The 20,685-nt window shown below is 45.1% G+C and overlaps 1 protein-coding gene across 4 annotated transcripts in view; it reads left to right on the plus strand.

Annotated features, from left to right (window-relative positions):
• AFF1 (AF4/FMR2 family member 1) overlaps window positions 1-20,685 on the plus strand; it is a 234,418-nt gene that overhangs the window by 181,184 nt on the left and 32,549 nt on the right. For 3 of the 4 annotated variants that reach the window (XM_040326684.1, XM_040326690.1, XM_040326705.1), the window contains 2 exons: window positions 1,748-1,961; window positions 3,703-4,611. In XM_040326684.1, coding sequence (XP_040182618.1) covers window positions 1,748-1,961; window positions 3,703-4,611 — 1,123 coding nt within the window. The remainder of the gene's footprint in view (window positions 1-1,747; window positions 1,962-3,702; window positions 4,612-20,685) is intronic. The other variant, XM_040326698.1, reaches the window with a different exon arrangement.

Consider the following 20,685-nt stretch of genomic DNA (forward strand, 5'->3'; position numbering starts at 1 on the left):
CATTTCAAGTCCTGAGCCACTAGCCAGGCCTCAAGAGTTACTCGCCACCAGTTGCCCCACCTAATTCATACACTGCCCTGCGCCTAATTGCACCCGTAAACACGCCCTCGTAGATTATCTCATGGAATGACAATGTTTTATGCAGAATCAAGTTATTAAATATTACCAACATCAACTTTAACAAAATGGGACAGGGCACTGGGGGCAGACCAGAGGGACAGGGCACTGGGGGCAGACCAGAGGGACAGGGCACTAGAACTGGGTCTCTTCCCCATTCTCTTGCTGTCTCCTCTGCAACTCCCATCCATCCTCTCTCTCTCATTCATCTCATCAGGAGCCTGTGTGTGCGGCTCCACGCTTGCATGTCCCCACTTCCCCCTTTTATTCAGTCTGGCAGAGAGGAGAGGAGCTGCAGCACAGCGGGAGGGCGTACAATCCAGCGCTGAGATCCACACAACTGCACAGCCATTGACACCATAGCACAGCGCACACTGACAGCGCACAGCACACATTGAGACCAGTCTGTTCACAGTGCTCAGGCTAAACTTACATAGAGCACAAGGAGAAGAAAACTGCACAAACTAGAAGGCTACCGCTGTCATGTCAGGGCAACTTTCAGTGAGCGCTGCACCGGAGTGGTAATTTTTGCAATCCTCCACCTCACTCATTACTTTCTGCTCTCCAGCTACATTGGTAGGGGCCCGGGGGAGGGGGGCAGGCTCAGAGAGGTCATACTGTTCGGTCCCATGGTTTAATGAGAATTGTAAGGAGAGCACCTGTGTACTGCTCTGCCTGTGCGCGGCTCAACAGACTACTTTTCCAGAGCATGCACCTTTCCTCTTCGGCCGCCAATCTCATTGGGACTCTAAGTGTAGGCACAGATTGGAGGGAGATTGGTCATGCAGCCCTGTCATCACTCGCCCCCAGCTTAAATCCACTCGCCAAATGCTAGTAGGCGAGTGGAAATTTTGAGGGCTGCATTAGCATATATATTTTTTTTGTCTGTGTCCCATAAGGGAGATACCCTTTATTTTCTCTCCCAGAGATGCAACAGAAAATGAGGAATTATCTTAAAATGAGAAGTAGCCTCTTAAAGAACTGTGTGTGTATGTATGTATGTATGTATGTATGTGTATATATATGTATGTGTGTGTGTGTGTGTATGTATATATATATATATATATATATATATATATATATATATATATATATATATATATATATATATATATATATATATATATATATATATGTGTATGTGTGTGTGTGTGTGTGTGTATATATATTGTATATATGTGTGTGTGTGTGTGTATATATATATATATATATATATATATATTCTATATAATCTAATCTATAGTGTTTACTTGTCCAAAACTTGTAAAAACACAGTTATCCTCTTTGATTGAAACTCCACCCACTGTAGACACATTTGTTCAAAAGAATCAAAAATATGACAGCTCTGCTATGTTGTGGCAGTAGAAATGCATGTTTAAGGCTATACATTTAAAATTGGTATTTAGACTGCCAGATATTCGCCTTTTCTCAGTGTTTCTTACACTGTTTAGAACTACCTCTGGTTGATTTCTATTGCATCCTATTGTAAGTGTTGGGCAGACTACAAACCACAAAGTGTTCTATACATAAACAGCTGTTGTTGTAGATTATAGACATGACAAAAGAAATGTATATAGGGATTTTAAGTCCCTAATCTCATTATCTCTATGTAATGTGTTTTGTTTGGCAGTGTTGTGCCATCACAGGTGGACAGCGTGCCATCACAGGTGGACAGCGTGCCATCACAGGTGGACAGCGTGCCATCACAGGTGGACAGCGTGCCATCACAGGTGGACAGCGTGGTCTCAGCACATTCCGGCAGTGTGGAAACTGAAGCGAGTGAGACCGAGAGCTCTTCAGACACGGAGAGTGAAAGTGGCTCAAGTGATGGTGAAGAGAATAAGGTAACGTGCTTGGATACGTCAAACTTGACATTCTGATATCCTGCTGTTATTGGATCTTTTCAACTAGTTCAGCTTTCTTTAGCTGAATCTACTGCAGGTCAATATTTTTCCTAGGCTGTGGAACGATAAAGATAATCTGACGTGGTGACAGGTGTGGATAAACTGTGAAACCAAGATGTCTTTAGCCTACCTCCCTGTAGACAATAGCAGTAATGCGCACCCTATTTTATAAAAAAAAAAAAATTGCAGTGCAATATAAGCTTATTTGAAAAAAAATCTCCTTTTGTTTTGCGAGTGCTGTCTGTCTGCTGACCATCTTTCCACAGCTTCCTGTATTCCTGCATGCTTTGCAACTTCTCTTCTGCTGTTTACTTTCAATTTACTACATATCCCATGGTATCTTGCTTCCTGCATGTTTTGATTTCTATACTGACTCCACCTCCTGAAACTCCTCCTCTCTGCACCTCTGTAGCTCAGGAGGCCAGCTCTGTGAAATATGTGACACAGCAGTGCATTTGCACTGGGCATAGTGAATATATTTCACAGAATTCAAGAAAGCAAATGTGTGGAGATCTTCACAAAGTATGTTTACCAGTTTTAAGATTATTAGGTTAAATGAAATACAATGTGGAAATGATTCAGATTTCCATATTTATGACCAAAGCAATGCTTTAAGTAGATGTAAAAAAGCCAAATGGCTAGTAACCGAAGAGTGGCCATGCCTCCTCCACGCAGCAAATGCCCGTAGTGGTTCTCTGGCTCTCCCAATCGGTAGTTTGGGACTGCAGTAAAATCCCCTAACATCTGTTCCTCGATTTCTTTAGCATCTACTAACCCCAGAAACAACATTTATTACATCATGGTTCAAAGCTGTCATTCCTCTGGTAATGTAGCCAGGGAAGCAGTTGAATAACATGATCTATGCTTGATTAGCTATAGTGAAGGGCCCTGATCTCTCCATAAGAAAAACTTGTCGCCTAACCATGCTATGAAAAAGGGGTCTTGTCCCACTTGTGATCACAATACAATTAAATAATTTAAGTGTTAACGTATAATAATAAAATAAAAATAATTAAAAGTGCAAAACTGCAGATGTCCAGTGAGAGCAATAATTCTAGGACCGCAATTCATGGTAACCCTAAACTAATAACGTGTAAAGACTTTTGAACTGTTGTCCTTGGACAATTTTGGGTACCATAGTTTTACCTGATTTCACAGGCACTCGCAATTGTAGAGCTTGACATGTTATATCTACTCAATCCAACCCCATCTTTTATATTTTGTTCAGAAATTTGATATGATATTGTGTGAGTTTTGCACTAAAATTTTTATTTTTTTCCTGAAACTGCAGATTTTAGTGTGTGTGAGAAAAGTAAAAAAAAAATTGCCCCAGTAGACAAGTGGTTAATCATTAAACAACCCCCCCCCCCCCCCAAAAAAAATACTTTAATGCATCTGATCTGCTTTTTTACATGTTCTTGTGACTGTAATATATTTTTGCAGTAACCAGTAGTACAGAAGTAGAGTAAGCTGTGTGCCGTAATTGTGACTTGGCATAAAACGCAAAACCAACAGGCTTACGATTTTTCTTTTTGCAATGTTCCAACGGACAGATTCCATGTGCGCAAGGCTGATTTCCTTTTTATATATTTCTCTGTGGGCTGTCTTTATATTGCTTAGTCATAAACTTAGGAAATAAAGCTGATATTTTTTTTTGACTTTTTCTTCTATTCTGTTACAGCATGACACCCAGCCATCTGACTGGCAGTTGGGGAACTTCATGGTCAAACCTGCAGCACTTGCTGAAAGCCTCAATAGCACTGTGGATCATGAACAAGAAGGTCACTGGGAGAGTAAAGAGCATGACAGCCTTTCACCCCCTCTTCATGACTCTCCAAAGACTGTTGAGTCTCCCCATGAAAAGGTTAATTGGACTTCTCAGGAAGATATCCAAAACAATCCTAGTTTTCCAGAATCCCCTATAGTCAATGAAACTGTAACTCCTAGGCAGACTGTTGGCATTAAACAGCCAAAGAGACCTGTCAAGGCCTCCTTTCAGAATGAGCCAAAGGGAGGACTTACTGTTGAAAGTGAGCCACAACCATACAGGCCAAGAGACCAGCCTTCCAAGGAAAGGCCAACTGTGAAAACGAAAGTTAAAACAAAACCAAATGACTATAAGGAACCAAACACAATTGTTGCACATAGTAGTGAAAATAAGAAGCACAGAAGCTCTCACCATAGTAGCAGCACCAAAAAGTGTCCAAGCACTCAAACAGACAAAAAACAGAGTGCCTTATCACTCCCGCAGTGCCCCTCTGGTTCAAAAGGACTGAGTCAAAGCAAAGCCAATCATAGGACTAACCCAACTCATCCTGCAGTTGTTGTGCGTGAGGACTCTCATAGAGACAAAGTGTTATTGCCAATAGGGGACAACAGACTGCCGCCACCTATCAAGAACAGTCATAAACCTCTTGCTCTTATTGTCAAAATTGAGCTGTCATTGCTGTCTAGGTTCCCAGGATCATCAGGGAAAGTTAATGAGTCAAAGAGTAAAAATATTAGCAGTCATGATTCTCACAGTAAGAAAAAGGATAAACCTGAGAAAACACATTCACATAATCATGGCAAGGAGCATGCAAAGAGAAAGGTAATTTTGTACGCCTGTCATTTGTGTAACACATTACTTTCCAAAGTACAGAATGGTTTTAATGTTAAAGCTACCCTGTCACTAAACAGAAGATACTCGGGACTGGCATGGAGCTCTACAGAGACACCTCAAAATATTGTTTGACCCCAATTTTGTTGACCCCTTTGGATAGTCCTATTGACTCCTGGGGGTCAGTATTGATCTAGTGAGTCCCTGACCTGGGACTAATATTTTCAGTGTGACTTAATTTGTTTGTTTCCGGTTCAGTGACTTACTCGGTCAGGGGTCTCCAAACTTTCTAAACAAAGGGCCAGTTTACCATCTTTCAGAAAAAGCTTTGGTGTGAATAGGAGTGGACAATGCTTCATTATTGGTATTGGTGGGAGGAATAGTGCCAATTGTTGGCATCAGGGGACGGAATAGTGCCCCATCATTGGTGTCAGTGAAAGGAATAGTGCCCCACTGTTGGTGTGCAAGAGCCGGATAAAGACGAGCAAGCGCCCCCCCCCCCCCCAACCATACCAGGCTGCATGCCCTCAACATGGGGGGGGTGGGAGCTCTGTGTCCCCCACCCCAAAGCACCTTGCCCCCCAGTTGATGGGGACAAGGGCCTCATCCCAAAAACCCTGGCCAGTGGTTGTCGAGGTCTGGGTAGGCTTATCGCAAGGGGACCGGGGACCCCCAAATCCTGCCCCCCCCCCATGTGAATGGGTATCGGTTACATGGTACCCCTACCCATTCACCAAGAAAGCAGTGAAATGTAAAAAAAATAAGCTTTAATAAGTCCTTTTATTAAACAAATGGCTCAAAGCCATCTTCTCCCCGAGCCGTATTCTCCCGTGCCACTGTCTTCTTCCTCGCCGCCAGTTACCCACTAAAAACAGTCTTTCATATAGCCATGGGGCGTGGCCATCTCCTGATGTCACTCAGAAAGCTCCCCAGGTGATGTCATCGGATGGCCATGCCCTATTGCTATATAAGAGATGTCCGACAGCACGGGACGTCACAACGGAGGAAAACGGCCTTGGGACAAAAGCAGCCTTTTTTTTTTTCCTTTTTCATTGCTTGTAACCGGTGGCAAGGAATAAGACAGCTCGGGGAGAAGACAGCTCGGGGAGAAGACAGCTCGGAGCTATTTTTTTTATTTTTTTAATAATTTTTTTTATTTATTTTTTACATTTCACTGCTTTCTTGGTGAATGGGTAAATGTTGAGGACACGCAGCCTGGTATGGTACAGGAGGAGGGGGCTGCTCGCTTGTCCCCTCCCTTTCCTGACCTACCTGACTGCATGCTCGAATAAGGGTCTGGTGTGGAATTGGGGGGGCTTTTTTTTTTTTTTTAGTTTTTTGCCATGCCATTTTTTTTTCGTAAATATATATTTTTTTTAGCCGGCAATTTTATTTTATTTACATTCAGGTGTCGGCGGAAAAACCTGCTGGCAGCTGATGATTCATGGGTTGTTAAAGCGGATGTGCCATGGGGAAAAAATATTAAAAGCCAGCAGCTACAAATACTGCAGCTGCTGACTTTTAATATTAGGACACTTACCTGTCCTGGAGTCCAGCGCTGATCGCAGCAGAGCACGAGCGATCGCTCGTCTCTCTGCTGCTCCCCCCGCCATCCACGCTGAGGGAACCAGGAAGTGAAGCGCTGCGGCTTCACTGCACGGTTCCCTACGGCGCATGCGCGAGTCGCGCTGCGCCCGCCGATTGGCTCACACGCTGTGTGCTGGGAGCCGAGTGTTCCCAGCACACAACGGACAAAACCCGTCTTTTGCCCGTAGCGTGTGGCCGGAAGTGGGTGCAAATACCTGTCTTTAGACAGGTATCTGCACCCCCCTCCCCCCTGAAAGGTGTCAAATGTGACACCGGAGGGGGGGAGGGTTCCGATCAGCGGGACTCCACTTTAGGGTGGAGAACCGCTTTAAGGACATGGCGACCGGCTTCCTGGCCCATGCCTTAGCAACCAGCTATATACAGTGAATGTAAAAAAATAAGAAAACATTTTGGTACTTGCGTTTTTGGATGCAGGGCCATTGAAGTCTATTACATTCAAAACGCTGCATTTTGTGGGAAATAAAAGTGCCTGACCCTTTCCAAAAACACAGATGCACAAAAATGCTCTGATGGGAACATGTTCCATAGGAAAAAAAATTCCCTGCATTTCTGCAAAATGCAAAAAGCATAAAAAAATGCATTGGTGTGAATGGAGCCTTAGGGAAGGTTGCAATTTTTTTGTGTGTGTGTCTCCTTGACCTGAGTTCTTAACAGTCTGGCACAGTCCCCCATCCTCCCACAATACTATGTAGGTGTATCATTACATTAGGACAGCAGAGTGTATCTCTGCTCCCTGATCACACACACAAAACATTTCGTCTCCTAAAAGTGTTTACATTGTACTATGTAAATTCTTTGTTTATAGTGCCAGTCACTAATATGTTGTCTTCCTGAAATTGCACTGGCATTTATGTGAGCATGTTAGAGGAAATGTATATTAAAGAAAAGCCCCACTAAGCATGACTTATACCTGTCAAAGAATGTCTTACCCCAGTGTAAAGCAAAGCTGTAAAAAAAATAGTGAAATTGTAACATGAGATGATTAGGCTATAACTCCACACATATACAGTAATAATCATAATTTATGCAGTAGGGACACTCTAGGTTTTGTTCTTTTGCAAGCTGTATTTTCAATCCCAATGTGGCAGAGGGGAGTGAACTCAAAATATTTTCCGGCGAAGATCGCATATTAGATGCTCCACAGTTTCAAGGAAAGAAACTAAATACATTTTGTTGCATCAAAACCAAATTTGTGTAATGAGTAGATAAGCCTGTCCCTATATTCGGGTCGGCTTGTACTCGAGTATATACGGTAATCAAAACATTTATTCATAAATCGGCATAGTAAAAATTCATAATTGTGTAAACCAGTATTTTTATAAAGGATAAGTGTTACTGCGCTGATCTAATTCTCCAAAGAATACAATCTCTGGGGATATATTATATACTGTGAACTAGTTTAGTGCACAAACAACCATATATAAAAGAATATATTATATCAGGTACAGCCACATACCTAATATACTGTGTGGATGAACATGTGTAAATCAATCAATCTTATACAAAAAATATAAAAATCAATATATATATATATATATATATATATATATATATATATATATATATATATATATATATATATATATATATATATATATATATATATATATAGCATGGATAGTGCGGTGAACGCAATACTTGGAATGTGACCCAAAATTAGTTGTCGGCATAAACATCAATGCACCTTAGTATTCCTATAAAGAAAAAATGGCCACTAATGATGCTCTAAACCAGGGGTATTGAATTAAAATTCATGGAGGTCCGATAAGTAAAATTTTCTTCCAGCCGAGGTCCGCATAGCAGTTTCGTGCGATTACCCCAATTCTTTACATTGCAGCCCAAGGGTGCAGGCATGACACACCATTTGTTTGAATGGGCTGCTGCGCCTGTGTTTCTGCTGGGAAAAGGTCCTGGCATCTTTTTAAAAAGGCAGCCACAAGGAAACTGCATGATGCGTTTGTACCATGCAATTTCCATGTGCAGAAAATTGCACTTTGCATTTTAGTGCATTTAGGAGTCAATGGTACCCCTTTACGTTTTCTGTGCATCACCTCATTTTGTGCGCAGCTGGTTGTCCGCTTCACATCTTCCCCACCACAGCCCTGTCCCCCTTCACATATCCCCCCACACAGTATTACCCCCTTCACATATCACCCCACACAGTATTACCCCCCTTCACATATCCCCCCACACAGTATTGCCCCATCACATATCCCCCCACACAGTATATTACCCCATCACATATCCCCCCCACACAGTATTGCCCCATTACATATCCCCCCACACAGTATTGCCCCCTTTACATGACCCCCATCACAGATCCCCCACACAGTATTGCCCCATCACATATCCCCCACACAGTATTGCCCCATTACATATCCCCCCACACAGTATTGCCCCATCACATATCCCCCCACACAGTATTGCCCCATTACATATCCCCCACACAGTATTGCCCCATCACATATCCCCCACACAGTATATTACCCCATCACATATCCCCCCCACACAGTATTGCCCCATCACATATCCCCCACACAGTATTGCCCCCTTTACATGACCCCATCACAGATCCCCCCACACAGTAATGCCCCCTTTACATGACCCCATCACATATCTCCCCACACAGTATTGCCCCATCACATATCCCCCACACAGTATTGCCCCATTATATATCCCCCACACAGTATTGCCCCCTTTACATGACCTCATCACATATCCCACCACACAGTATTGCCCCATCACATATCCCCCACACAGTATTGCCCCCTTTACATGACCCCATCACATATCTCACCACACAGTATTGCCCCATCACATATTCCCCCACACAGTATTGCCCCATCACATATCCCCCCCCACAGTATTTCCCCTTTACATGACCCCCATCACAGATCCCCCCCATACAGTATTGCCCCTTTACATGACCCCCATCACAGATCCCCCCCATACAGTATTGCCCCATCACATATTCCCCCCCTCCACACACAATATTGCCCCATCACATAATTCCCCCCACACAGTACTGCCCCCTTTACATGATGCCCCCTTTACATGACCCCCCCCCCCCTTCACACACACAGCACTGCCCCCGCTCCCCATCCTTATCATTTTCATACATTTTCCTCCCTTCCCTCTCCACTCCTACCTTTCACAGAGCGCGGGGCGGGAGGTGGGACAGTCGTGGACTGAAGGCGCGGGAGCTGTCGGGTTGACTTTTCGGCGAACTGGTGATTGGCTGCTAGGACCGCCTCCTAGCAGCCAATCACCTCCCATCTAACACGACAGGCAGCTACCTCTCTGGTCCCGCCTCCCGCTGTCCGCTCCTCTGCTAATAATAGCGGAGGAGGCTGGGGACCAAAGCGGCGACTAAATGGCGCGATCGCCGCGGTCCGGAAAGAGCAGCAGCTCGGGCCGGACGCGGGCCGCCATTTAGTGATGCCCGCTCTAAACTGACAAAAGTGAAAACAAAAATGTAACAAAACAAAACCAAAACAGATGCAGAAAATCCCAGGTATAAAGTGCGCCATCTGCACTGAAAAGTCCAACACTGAAACGGCAGTCAATATTGCTATTGCACAATAGATTCCAATGGGATATGTGGGTTCAAATGCTGATAATGCTGGTTACATATAAAAAGGTGCAACTGTCTCTTCCACCTGACAAAGATGTGCCACCATCACCAATGGTTAAACTCGACACTCACCAGACCCCGGATAATAAAAGGCCCCAAAATTGTGTCTTTCTTTGTCCGTCACTGGGTTTTCCTCCTTCTCCCTCTTACAAGATGTCCTTATTTCCTCAAAAACAAGGGGCTCATCATAGTGTAGTATGTAAAAAACAAATTTATTAAAATAATAAAAACAGTGCATCAAAAAACGTTATAGCCGCTGACCAGCGTTTGTGTTGTGTCTCGGATGGTGTGCACGCCCCGCTCCTGACCTCGTGTGTTGCTACAAGCGGTCCTAGCGCGTTGGTGTGCTTCCCCCTCCGTGTGCGTCCAGACAGCTTCTACGCATTTCGCAATAATTGCGTGCACACCATCCGAGGGCGGGGCGTGCACACCATCCGAGACACAACACACACGCTGGTCAGCGGCTATAACGGTTGACACTGCCAGAAATACTCAGTGCCGGTCAGAGGCACTTTTTCTTGTAAGTGCACTGTTTTTATTATTTTAATAAATAATTACGCCAAACTTCGGTACTTAAAGTGGTTGTAAACCCACTATTTGGACTTTTACCTACAGGTAAGCCTACAACATGGCTTACCTGTAGGTAAGGATAATATCTCCTAAACCTGCACGGTTTAGGAGATATTACCCCCGCAATGCGGGCGGCGCATGCGCAGGGGGGAATCCACGGCTGAAGGACCGGCATCGCCGGACCCTGCCGATTTTAAATCTCCCGCGCGCACGCGCGGGAGTGACGTCATCGCCGCTCCAGCCAATCACAGCGCTGGAGCGGCGATACCCGGAAGACACGCCGGAGCAAGATGACATCCTGCTCGGCGTGGACCAGGTAAGGGGTACACACCTCGTTCCCGAGGTAAGTATTTCATAATAGGCTAGTATGCGGTGCATACTAGCCTATTATGCCTTTTGCATTGCAGGTTTGGGGGAAAAAAAAAAAAGTTTACAACCGCTTTAACAATCCCCATAGGTGACCCTTTAAATTTTACTGGTTACATGTTTCGATTTAGAGGATTTCTAGGGCTAGAATTATTGCTCTCGCTCTAACATTCGCTTCGGCACCTCACGTGTGGTTTGAATACAGTTTTCACGTTTTTTTATCACTTTTATTCCTATTACAAGGGATGTAAACATGATATGACCTCTTTACAGTGAAGCCTAAAATAAAAAAATGATCACGCTTCCCAGCTGAGGCGGCGCCGTTTATTTTTTTTTAATGCAGAGGCTGGGCATGATGTCATAACATCGTGCCCAGGCCTCCGACGATCATGGAGACTCCAACGACCATCTGGTCCGCTGGAAATCTCTATGATCAGCATTCGGGGCCAGTGGTTACGTTCTCCTACTCACCGATCGCATCGGTGAGTCGGTAGAAGCACCGGAGGTGGGCGTCCCCTTTCGCCACCCGTAAAAACGATCCAGCGACAGAACAGCCACTTTGATCACTCTTAAGGTGTAGGGAATCGCTGGTGAAAATGCAGATATCTGAATGATGCCTGTAGCTGCACCCATCATTCAGATATACCACCACAAAGTCCAGGACGTCATATGACAGCCTGGGGGCACCAAGCGGTTTTTCTTCCTTTAAACACCCTTGAATGTTGGCCTACATTCCCTTGCACACATAGGCCTTTATAGGCAGGAGCGTTTAGGGGCAGAAATAAAAAAAAAATCACTTGCTTGTTCATGGAAGGAGTGTTCTAGCAGAAAATAACGCAGAACGTAAACAAGCCTAAGCGGTAGCCTAAATGTCCCTGAACATGTTTGCCGAACGTGGCTTTAGGCATATCTTTTGCCAGGAGAAAAGGTGTTCAGCAGAGCTTGGCAAATACCCAGTGTGCATGAGACCTTACACTGTAAAAAAAGCCCTTAAAAAATAAATAACCAAAATATAGAATTGCTACAAAGGCATCTATAATCCAAGTAAAATTATACACTTAAAAGACCCTTTTGCTATGATTGCAACCTGTGGAGATAACAGAGGCTGAATCTCAATCTGAAATGTAATGTGACACTTACCTGCAAACGAAGCCCACGCTGTCCCCTGTGAGCGCCGAGTCCACCTTTGCCACTCTTCCTTCTGGGGCCGCGAACTTCGACTCTGTGACAGGCCAGAGCGGCGTGACGTCACTCCCGCACATGCGCGCGGGAGCCGTCAGTAATGGCACATTCTAGGGAGGAGACGGAAATGTTCCATCACCTTTTTGATCAGGGCATGAGGATTTCCTCAGTGTTATAAGAATCCCTCTCCAGTACCTGTGTGCCACTTGTGGCTGTACTTCACTCTATGCTGGTCTCGCTGGTTACTCACTGCTGTTTCCATCTGGAGGCCTCTGGATGCCCCAATTGCATTATTGTTGGGATATGGCTGTCTGGTTTTTACAATATAACTCTGTGGCTGTGACATGTACTTGCATTTACTTTGGCAACATATAGAAACAAAATTGCTCTACATACCCCTGAAGGAGGAGTTTCCTGAAACGCGTCGGCTGTGGTCTGTGCGACTTGCTGTGATGACCCTCTCACAGTAGTCCCTGGACCTCTCGAGTTTTGTTCTATTGTTTTTTTGCCATATCTATGTAATTTAGATGTCTATAGCCACCTATTAATTCAAATTGTAATTGTTTAAATTTCAATACATTTTGTATACTTTTACATACTCTGTGTACTACTACTACTTGGGCCATTGAAGTCCCGTAAGGGGGAGTTCCTTCTCCACCCTGTCTTTTTGGGATGTAGGCCCAGCCCCCATCGGTCAACCATACCACCCCCTCTCCTCTTTACACGTAAAGTTGGGGGCCTGTGTAAAGAGAAACCCCATACTATTATACCCAGTGTATTGCTTTACACTAACCTGATAATTTCCTTTTTCCTGCTGCTGGCACCACTCTGGAGATTGCTAGCCGGGATAAGAGGTGCAGTGCGGTTGGTTTCACTCAGCATGGGACAGGAGCCAGCACTACAGAGAAGGCATTGGCTCTTGCTCCCTTCTACGGCTTCAACTTTACAAGTAGTCCCTCTGCATTGCACTCTGATGCTCTGGGATGGCGGGTTAGCAGGCCCAGAGTGAGATCTACCAGACACCTGTTCGCGATCTACAGATTGCTGACCCCTGTACTACAGGCATCTACAATATTACCTGATTAATATAATATATCTAAATATATAGAATACTAATTTATTGTGTGTGTATGTCTGTATATATGTGTGTGTGTGTTTGTCACTTTGCATTGGTTGTAATGAGCCCATTTATAAAGCAGCATCCATGTTGCTTTTCTTCATTAGCTTCAGAACTCTGAAGCAAGTGAAGCCCTATATATTGTAATGAATTGGGGAAAATATTGTGCTGGGAGAGGTAGTAGAAAACCAGTCAAGTGACCTGTTTAAGGTAAGAGGACAGTGCTTTCTAGGGATCGACCGATGTATGGGCCGATATTTGGCCGTTTTTAAGAAATTGGCCGATTATTTAGAAAATTAGGCAGATTTTCGGCCAGTGCTCTGCTCCCCCCTACAGCAGCATGTGAAATTAATCCTTCACCCGCACCGTCGATAGCCTGCGCGCGCTGGCTGGCCCCTATAGCGGAAAAGAGAAAAAAGTTTCACTAGCACCGCCCAGCCCCGCCCCCCTACCTCGGCAGGCTGTAGCCGAGGAAGATAGCATCATTATCAAACATCATGTCACAAGCCCGAGCCGCCACTGATGCCTGTCTGACTAGTAACTCCCTCCCAGCAGGTGATCGTGGCCAGGACTATCTCCTCTTCCTTTCCTGCTGAGGCGGAGCCTGCTGGCTGCTTCTATTTTGCTTGTTATGTGTTTGGCCGGTCAGCTCATCAGCGTCTATCTGCATGCACCTAGCCCTATCAGGTGCATGCAGATAGATACCAGAAAGCAGCATGGATGGAGGGTAAGTCACAAAAATGTAATGTGTGCTGCTGTGCCCCCTGCAGACTTTATTTAATCTCCTTTGATGGGACACCTGGCTGAGACGGACAAGCTGGCATTCAGTTGCATTGTGAAAATGGATGAGAATGTCTCTGGGTGGATATGAGAGTTACGGTACATTATGGAGAGCCTCTTCACAATGTAACTCTCATCCTCATCCATTTCTCTCATCACCTTCCAGGACGGCACCCGAGAGATGATGGCTCCTCCCCACAGGAAACACAATCACTTAACAATTTAAAAGTCCCCACCCTTCCCCTTGATCCTCAGTATTGATTGTGTTTCTCCCGAACACATCGTCACGTTTGTTTTGTTTGAAAACCTAGAGACCGGAAAGGTCGAAGGTACCCCTGTTGAGACAGGTTCTAGGGAGGCCGGGGAGGGCTGAACTAACCTGTAGGCCTTCGGGTCTAACTCACAGGTCGCCCCAGGCGTGCACCAGCGCTCTGAGCTGCGGGGAGGCTTGCCATCGCTAGGGTGCGGAAGAAACGCCGCCATTTGAAGAGCTCTCTCTTCCTGGGTACTGCTTCCTACTTTTGGAAACATTGCGCTCCAAGCCTCTCTGAGTGAAGGTGGGCTTTTGCCTCACAGCGCAACCCGGGAGGGACGCCGGAGAGAAGCGTGGCGGTGGAAGGGTCGGCTTGCGGATAGCCCTTACAAGAGGTACCGACAGCCGGGGACCCAGCCAAACCTCCTCATGGACAGGAGGAGATGAAGGCAAATGTGACTGCAGGCAGATCCAGGTCGGGGCGCAGTGAGTACATTCCCCCTTGGAAAGGGAGGAGGAAAGGGAGTGAGAGTCCTGGTCTTCAGGGTCTGAGTCTCTGGGGCCAGCCAGCCAGCACAGGGCTGGTTTTTACTTCTCACCCTTTCACCTCCCCAGTACAAACCTGCAGTCCTGGGGGAGGACAAAGTAATATTATGCATATATGTATATCTCTTGTCTTCAAAAACCCCCCAGCGGATCCCAGGAGACCCCAAATAAACAGTCTCCTACCGCTACAGGGCATAGCTCCTCTAAAAATAAATATGTGGGTAGACAAACTCCCGCTCAAAGCCCTGTTTTTTTCTAAGAATGCATTAATAACTTGGCAGAGAAAGGAAAAACTTTCCATGAAGCCGCCAGGCAGTCCGTAACTAAGGTCTGACATAGAGGAGCTTATCCCTAGAGAAGACATGTCCTCCCAAGAATGCCTCGTCCGAACGGAACCTAGTGCCCTTCCCCCGCTCTCAGTCATTCCCTCTAGTCCAGGTAGAGGAAGCTTAAGGAGGACAGGGAGGATATGGTAAGCCAAGCTAAACAGGAGCCCTTCACCCTAGAGGGTCTGGTTGGACTCCTGCAGGCAAATACAGGCCTCTGAGGAGATTATAAAATCCCTAGAATAATCTCACAAAAAGGGGGCTGAGCAAGGCTCAATCCAGTTAGGGCCAGCCTGCCATGAATCTGACAGGCAGATCACAAGGGTGCAGTTAGGTTTTTTAGCCAAAAAACTGACTTCCTAAGCTCTTAGGATAGGCCCAACAGGGGGCATACTAGTGGGTATATTACCCTTGTGGGTAGAGTTGCCACCTCATCCCTTTAAAAAGGAACACATCTGAATTACACAGGTTCTGAGGCTAATTTAATGCAGATAAGGCACCAAGTGAGTTTAATTACCACCTTAATCAGCCACAGAACCTGTGTAATTCAGATGTGTTCCTTTTTAAAGGGATGAGGTGGCAACCCTACTTGTGGGGGTTTGTTTATTGGTTACAACATCTCCCAAGTTCCAACCGATCACTTCCTCCTTACACTGCTGGTATATCTGTCAGTGTGTTAGAGTTAATCTAAACCTCTTGTGGCTCAGGCAACAAGCCATTTAGGTGGTGTGAGAAGCATAAAATGCTAGCCTGCAACCCTTAATTGGGAGTTTCTCTGGTACAAACCCCTGTGTTCAAGCTATGAAAATCAGCCATACAGGTGTCTGATTGCCTCCAGCCTGAGACTATGGTCACCTCTTCATGAGAGACCTAATTGATTTCTGAGACTGTGCTCGTTAAGACCTTAAAGGCTTGGACTAGCTCCCACCTGTGTGTGGACCAGCTACACCTACTCAGACCTTTGCAATAGCAGAATAGCAGCTACCACTATTGTGGTATAGTCACACACCTCGGATTTCCAGTATTTGGAACTACCATGTTCCTTCACTGGGATGAAGGATCAATATCTGAAACTCAGGTTATGCTAGGATAGAGCGTTGGTCTGTCCGCACATCAGAAATGCACAACATGGGTTTATCTTGGGTCATTTCTGAGATATATGTGTGTGTGTATATGTGTATGTATATATGTAGACTGATGATCAAGGGATATCCTATGACTCACCAGAAATGCCTAAAATTGATTAGATAACGGTACTCTGTTCCTTATCAAACGCATAACACTGAATGGTGGTGACGCCTCTATTGTATATTCGCACACTATTGTTATTCAGAAACATACCACATTGAGTTACTGTCGGTGTAATTTCTGTCGGATACATGAATGTATATTATTGCTTATCAGAGAAGCATGACATTGATTTGTCGGTGACACCTCTATTATATAACCGCACACTATGGTTATTCAGAAACATACCACACTGAGTTACTGTTGGTAAAAATTTCTGGAGGTTACATGTTGGTACACTATTACTTATCAGAAACGCATGACGCTGAGTTACTGATAGCGACACTTCTGCTGGTTATATGACTATACAATTTTGCTGATCAGAAACGCATAGCATTGTATTATTGTTAAGGATATTTATAAATTCAGATATGCACTGCTTTAAGGGTCCTTTTTTTGCTAGTGACATTTCTGTTGATTAGATGACCCGACAAGGTTGCATTAAGTAACACATTGGGTTGCCGACAACATGCTGTTGGTCATATAAACTTTCCAAGTTTTTTTCTAATCAAAATAATGCACAACTGGTATTGTGGGTTCATGACGGTATACTGTTACTATCCAGAAACGCACAGCATTGAGTTTTCTTGCTAGTGGCGTTTCTATCAGGTATATGACTGTGGGTGTTGGAATACACAATGTTACTGTTTGTATAATTTCGGTCCCTTGTCCTATACCCTATTGTTTATCTGAAGTATGCTAATACCACTCTCTGCTAGTTATGACTGCAGGGAGTAAAACACCAGCAATACACGGTTGAGGCCGCATATGTCCTTTTGGTCATACTGGCCATGCGACTGCTTTTTTTTTTTTATGATCATCAGAGATATACTATAGGTGCTAGTATTATTTTCTGTTGATTGGAAGACCGTACTGCGGTCAGAGTCAGGAATAGACAACACTATAGTGGTTCTTGTCCTCCTGTCCTGAATCTATTACCTTGGGTCGCTGCACATAAATAAAACACAGCAGTAGAAGGTGTCTGTGTCCTCTGCGTTCTTTATTACTCAGAAAAAACACCATATTGGCTAGTGGCCTCTCTGTTGAATGTAGGACCTATAAACCTATTAAGCATCAGAAGCTCACACTTGGAGCTTCTGTCCTTTCTCTGGGCTTAGGTTATATGGTATCTTACTACATATGAGAAATACACACCTAAGGTTGGTTGTGTCTTCTCTATCATACAGGTGTCTGTATATCAGAAAACACAGCAGTGGAGGCTGGGGGGTGTCTATCTGTCTTTCCATATTAAGTCTGAGCTTGCTGTCCTTCGGAAATACAAGATCTAGGACCTGTATATCTGGGACATTTTGGTCACTTTATTTCAGACCTTATTTTCCATTCACATGGAAGGAACAGGATTTCTGATTGCGGGCCTTTACTTCTAGGCATGCCAGAGACATTCCCTAGACCTGAACCCAGTAGGGTTATAGGACACTGGAAGGAGGTCATAAAATCACCTAGCAGGTTCTTTTTAGTAGGAAAGGGGTTACGCTGTTAGGGGCTGTTTGCCTAAAAAAATTCAGCATCAGGATTTTTTCTGACTGGTTCTCCCGATCCGATAGCTTTATAGCTCAGTGTATGTCCTTCATGTCACCCCCTCGGACGAACTGGATATGAATAACCAATATTCATCTTTTACTCCTACTATGGCATTGGTCCCTTGTGGTAGGGATCTGCTTAACTTAACACTCCTTGGTGCGTGGAGTGGATCATGACCTCAAACACTGGATTTTTACAGAATACTGTATTCTGTTGGCGTGTGGCACTCATGGGTTTACCCTGAGATTATAGGGTAAAATGTATCTGCATATTATACGCGGGGGGCGGTGAAAAGTTTTCTTTCCCCGACACCTTTGTTCTTTTCTGTTATATACCAATGAATGCAGTGGTTACTCGCAATTTTGTAACAGGCTTCTTTTCTGCGTAGTTTAATGATCGACTCGCAGGGTTATAAGGAGCCTAGGGTATATAGAACAATCTCACATCTGACATGTCAGTATTCAGATGGGAAGGAACCCAGAAATGGGGAATGACCAGGATGGGACCTGCTTGTCAACCGGCTTGCAGAGCAGTCGTTTTGTCCGGTCTAGCAGTGTACGTTGGAGACAGGAGTTTGTCCACGCGTATTGGCGGACGCACGAACGAGCCACGCCAAGGCATCCTGTGGTCCAGACACTGACCAATAAGTGTCCTCGCTATAAAGTCACATGCATTCCAATGAATGGAGGTGGACAGGTGGACTGAAGGGAGTGCAGGAGCACACCAAACGCCCTGCTTGGTCACATACCTGTCCAGTCATTTGAGTGAAGGGAATAGACTTCCCTTAATCTAGTATCCTTGAGTGGGTTTATTTCCTTGTTTCACCAGGACTATGGCAAACAAAAAAGGGGGACCCACAAGGATTGTAAGTCGGGAGACCCTGTTTCTTTCTAAACCATTCTCCCGTACAGACTAGTGGCCTAAAACCACATGTTTTTTTCTGGGTTGATCAAAGTAGGTCTTTGTTTCACAGAACAAATCTCTGACTAAACTTTGGATGGTCTTATGCAGCTTTGCAGACACTATCAACCACGATGGCTAGAATATTGGCGCAGCCAACCTTTCTATCCTAAAGAATACTCAAGCTCTCAGAATTTTTTTTTTTTTCTTTAAGAGCACGTGCCACCTAGACTCTGCATCCACAGAGGAGACAGGAGCATAGGTGGAGCAGACCTGAAGGTCATTTTCATGATCCAGCTAGGATACCCTCATCACACACTAGGGAGTGGAAGTGGTGAAATAAAATCAGATTCTGACATTTAGCAGAAAGACCTTGCAGGCAAGGGTCCCACCCTAAAGTAGGCCTGTTGGTTACTCGTTTATCCTCTCAGGTGCCGTCCTGGAAGGTGATGAGAGAAAACCGACGTTGCTTACCGGTAACGGTGTTTCTATGTACCTTCCAGGACGGCAGGCCTACTTCCCGCCCTATGTGGAGGGAAAAGATAAGCTAAACGCTAGGTGGTAAGTACCTATACGCAACAATGTCCCTTGTGAACCAGTTCAGGACTACTCTAATTCATACTGAGGATCAAGGGGAAGGGTGGGGACTTTTAAATTGTTAAGTGATTGTGTTTCCTGTGGGGAGGAGCCATCATCTCTCGGGTGCCGTCCTGGAAGGTTCATAGAAACACCGTTACCGGTAAGTAACGTCGGTTTTTCACAATGCAACTCAATCATCTTCATCCCCATCCAGCACCATCCATCCCCCTCCACAACGCATCCCCCACCCAGCACCATCCATCCCCCTCCACAATGCATTCCCCACCCAGCACCATCCATTCCCCACCCAGCACCATCCACCCCCCTCCACAATGCATTCCCCACCCAGCACCATCCATCCCCCTCCACAATGCATTCACCACCCAGCACCATCCATCCCCTCCACAATGCATTCCCCACCCAGCACCATCCATCCCCCTCCACAATGCATTCCCCACCCAGCACCATCCATCCCCCTCCACAACGCATCCCCCACTCACGGCCAGCTCAATCCAGCCAGCACCATCCATCCCCCTCCATAACGCATCCCAATCCAAATATCGGCCACAAAAATCTGCATCATATATCGGCCTCCCCGATTTCTAAATATCGGCATCGGCCAGAGAAAAGCCCATATCGGTTGACCTCTAGTGCTTTACTCTGATTTACGAGTCTTCCCTGCAGTGTTATGCAAAGAACACCACACAATAAAATGTAGATGCAGCGTAAAGTGCTCTTTCGGTAATTATCCTATCTTTATTCTTTCTAATCTTTTGACCATAGGTATTATCTGGTTGTTGGATTGCACGGCCATAGTCTGACCACTGAGTGCTCTTTCACCTGTTTAATGAATTGTAATAAACTGATGGTTAGATGATCTCAAGCAATATTTTTTTGTTTCTCGCCACAACAGTTTTGTTGGACAAACCATTCTTTGTGCAATCATGCCAAAGTTTACAGTATGTGCAATGTGTATCTAATGTTAATGGGCAATTCTCACCATTGGCAACTGTAGGGCATGCTGGGCAACTGAGACCACAATTTGGTTAGGTATTTTTTTGCATGATGGAAGATGTTTGTAAACGGCAACTATATTTTTCATTAAAAAGGGAGCTACAGTTTACCTTCAGAGTCGGTTCACACTAGGGCGACACGACTTCCAGCGCGACTTTCAGAGGCGACTCCGACACAAATTGAGCATGAACCACAGGGCGAACTGGGGCGATTTACAACACAACTTGCAGTCGTCTCCAGGACAGGAGACTTTCCAGTGGCTAATCAAACAACAATCGGCTCTAGGAGAGGGAGGGAGAGGTTTGCCTGAGAAATGTATGTTATCTTCCTGGAAAGTCGCTTCAGTTAAGACAGTGATCAG

The sequence above is a fragment of the Rana temporaria genome, chromosome 1, assembly GCF_905171775.1.
Source record: "Rana temporaria chromosome 1, aRanTem1.1, whole genome shotgun sequence".
NCBI lineage: Eukaryota > Metazoa > Chordata > Amphibia > Anura > Ranidae > Rana > Rana temporaria.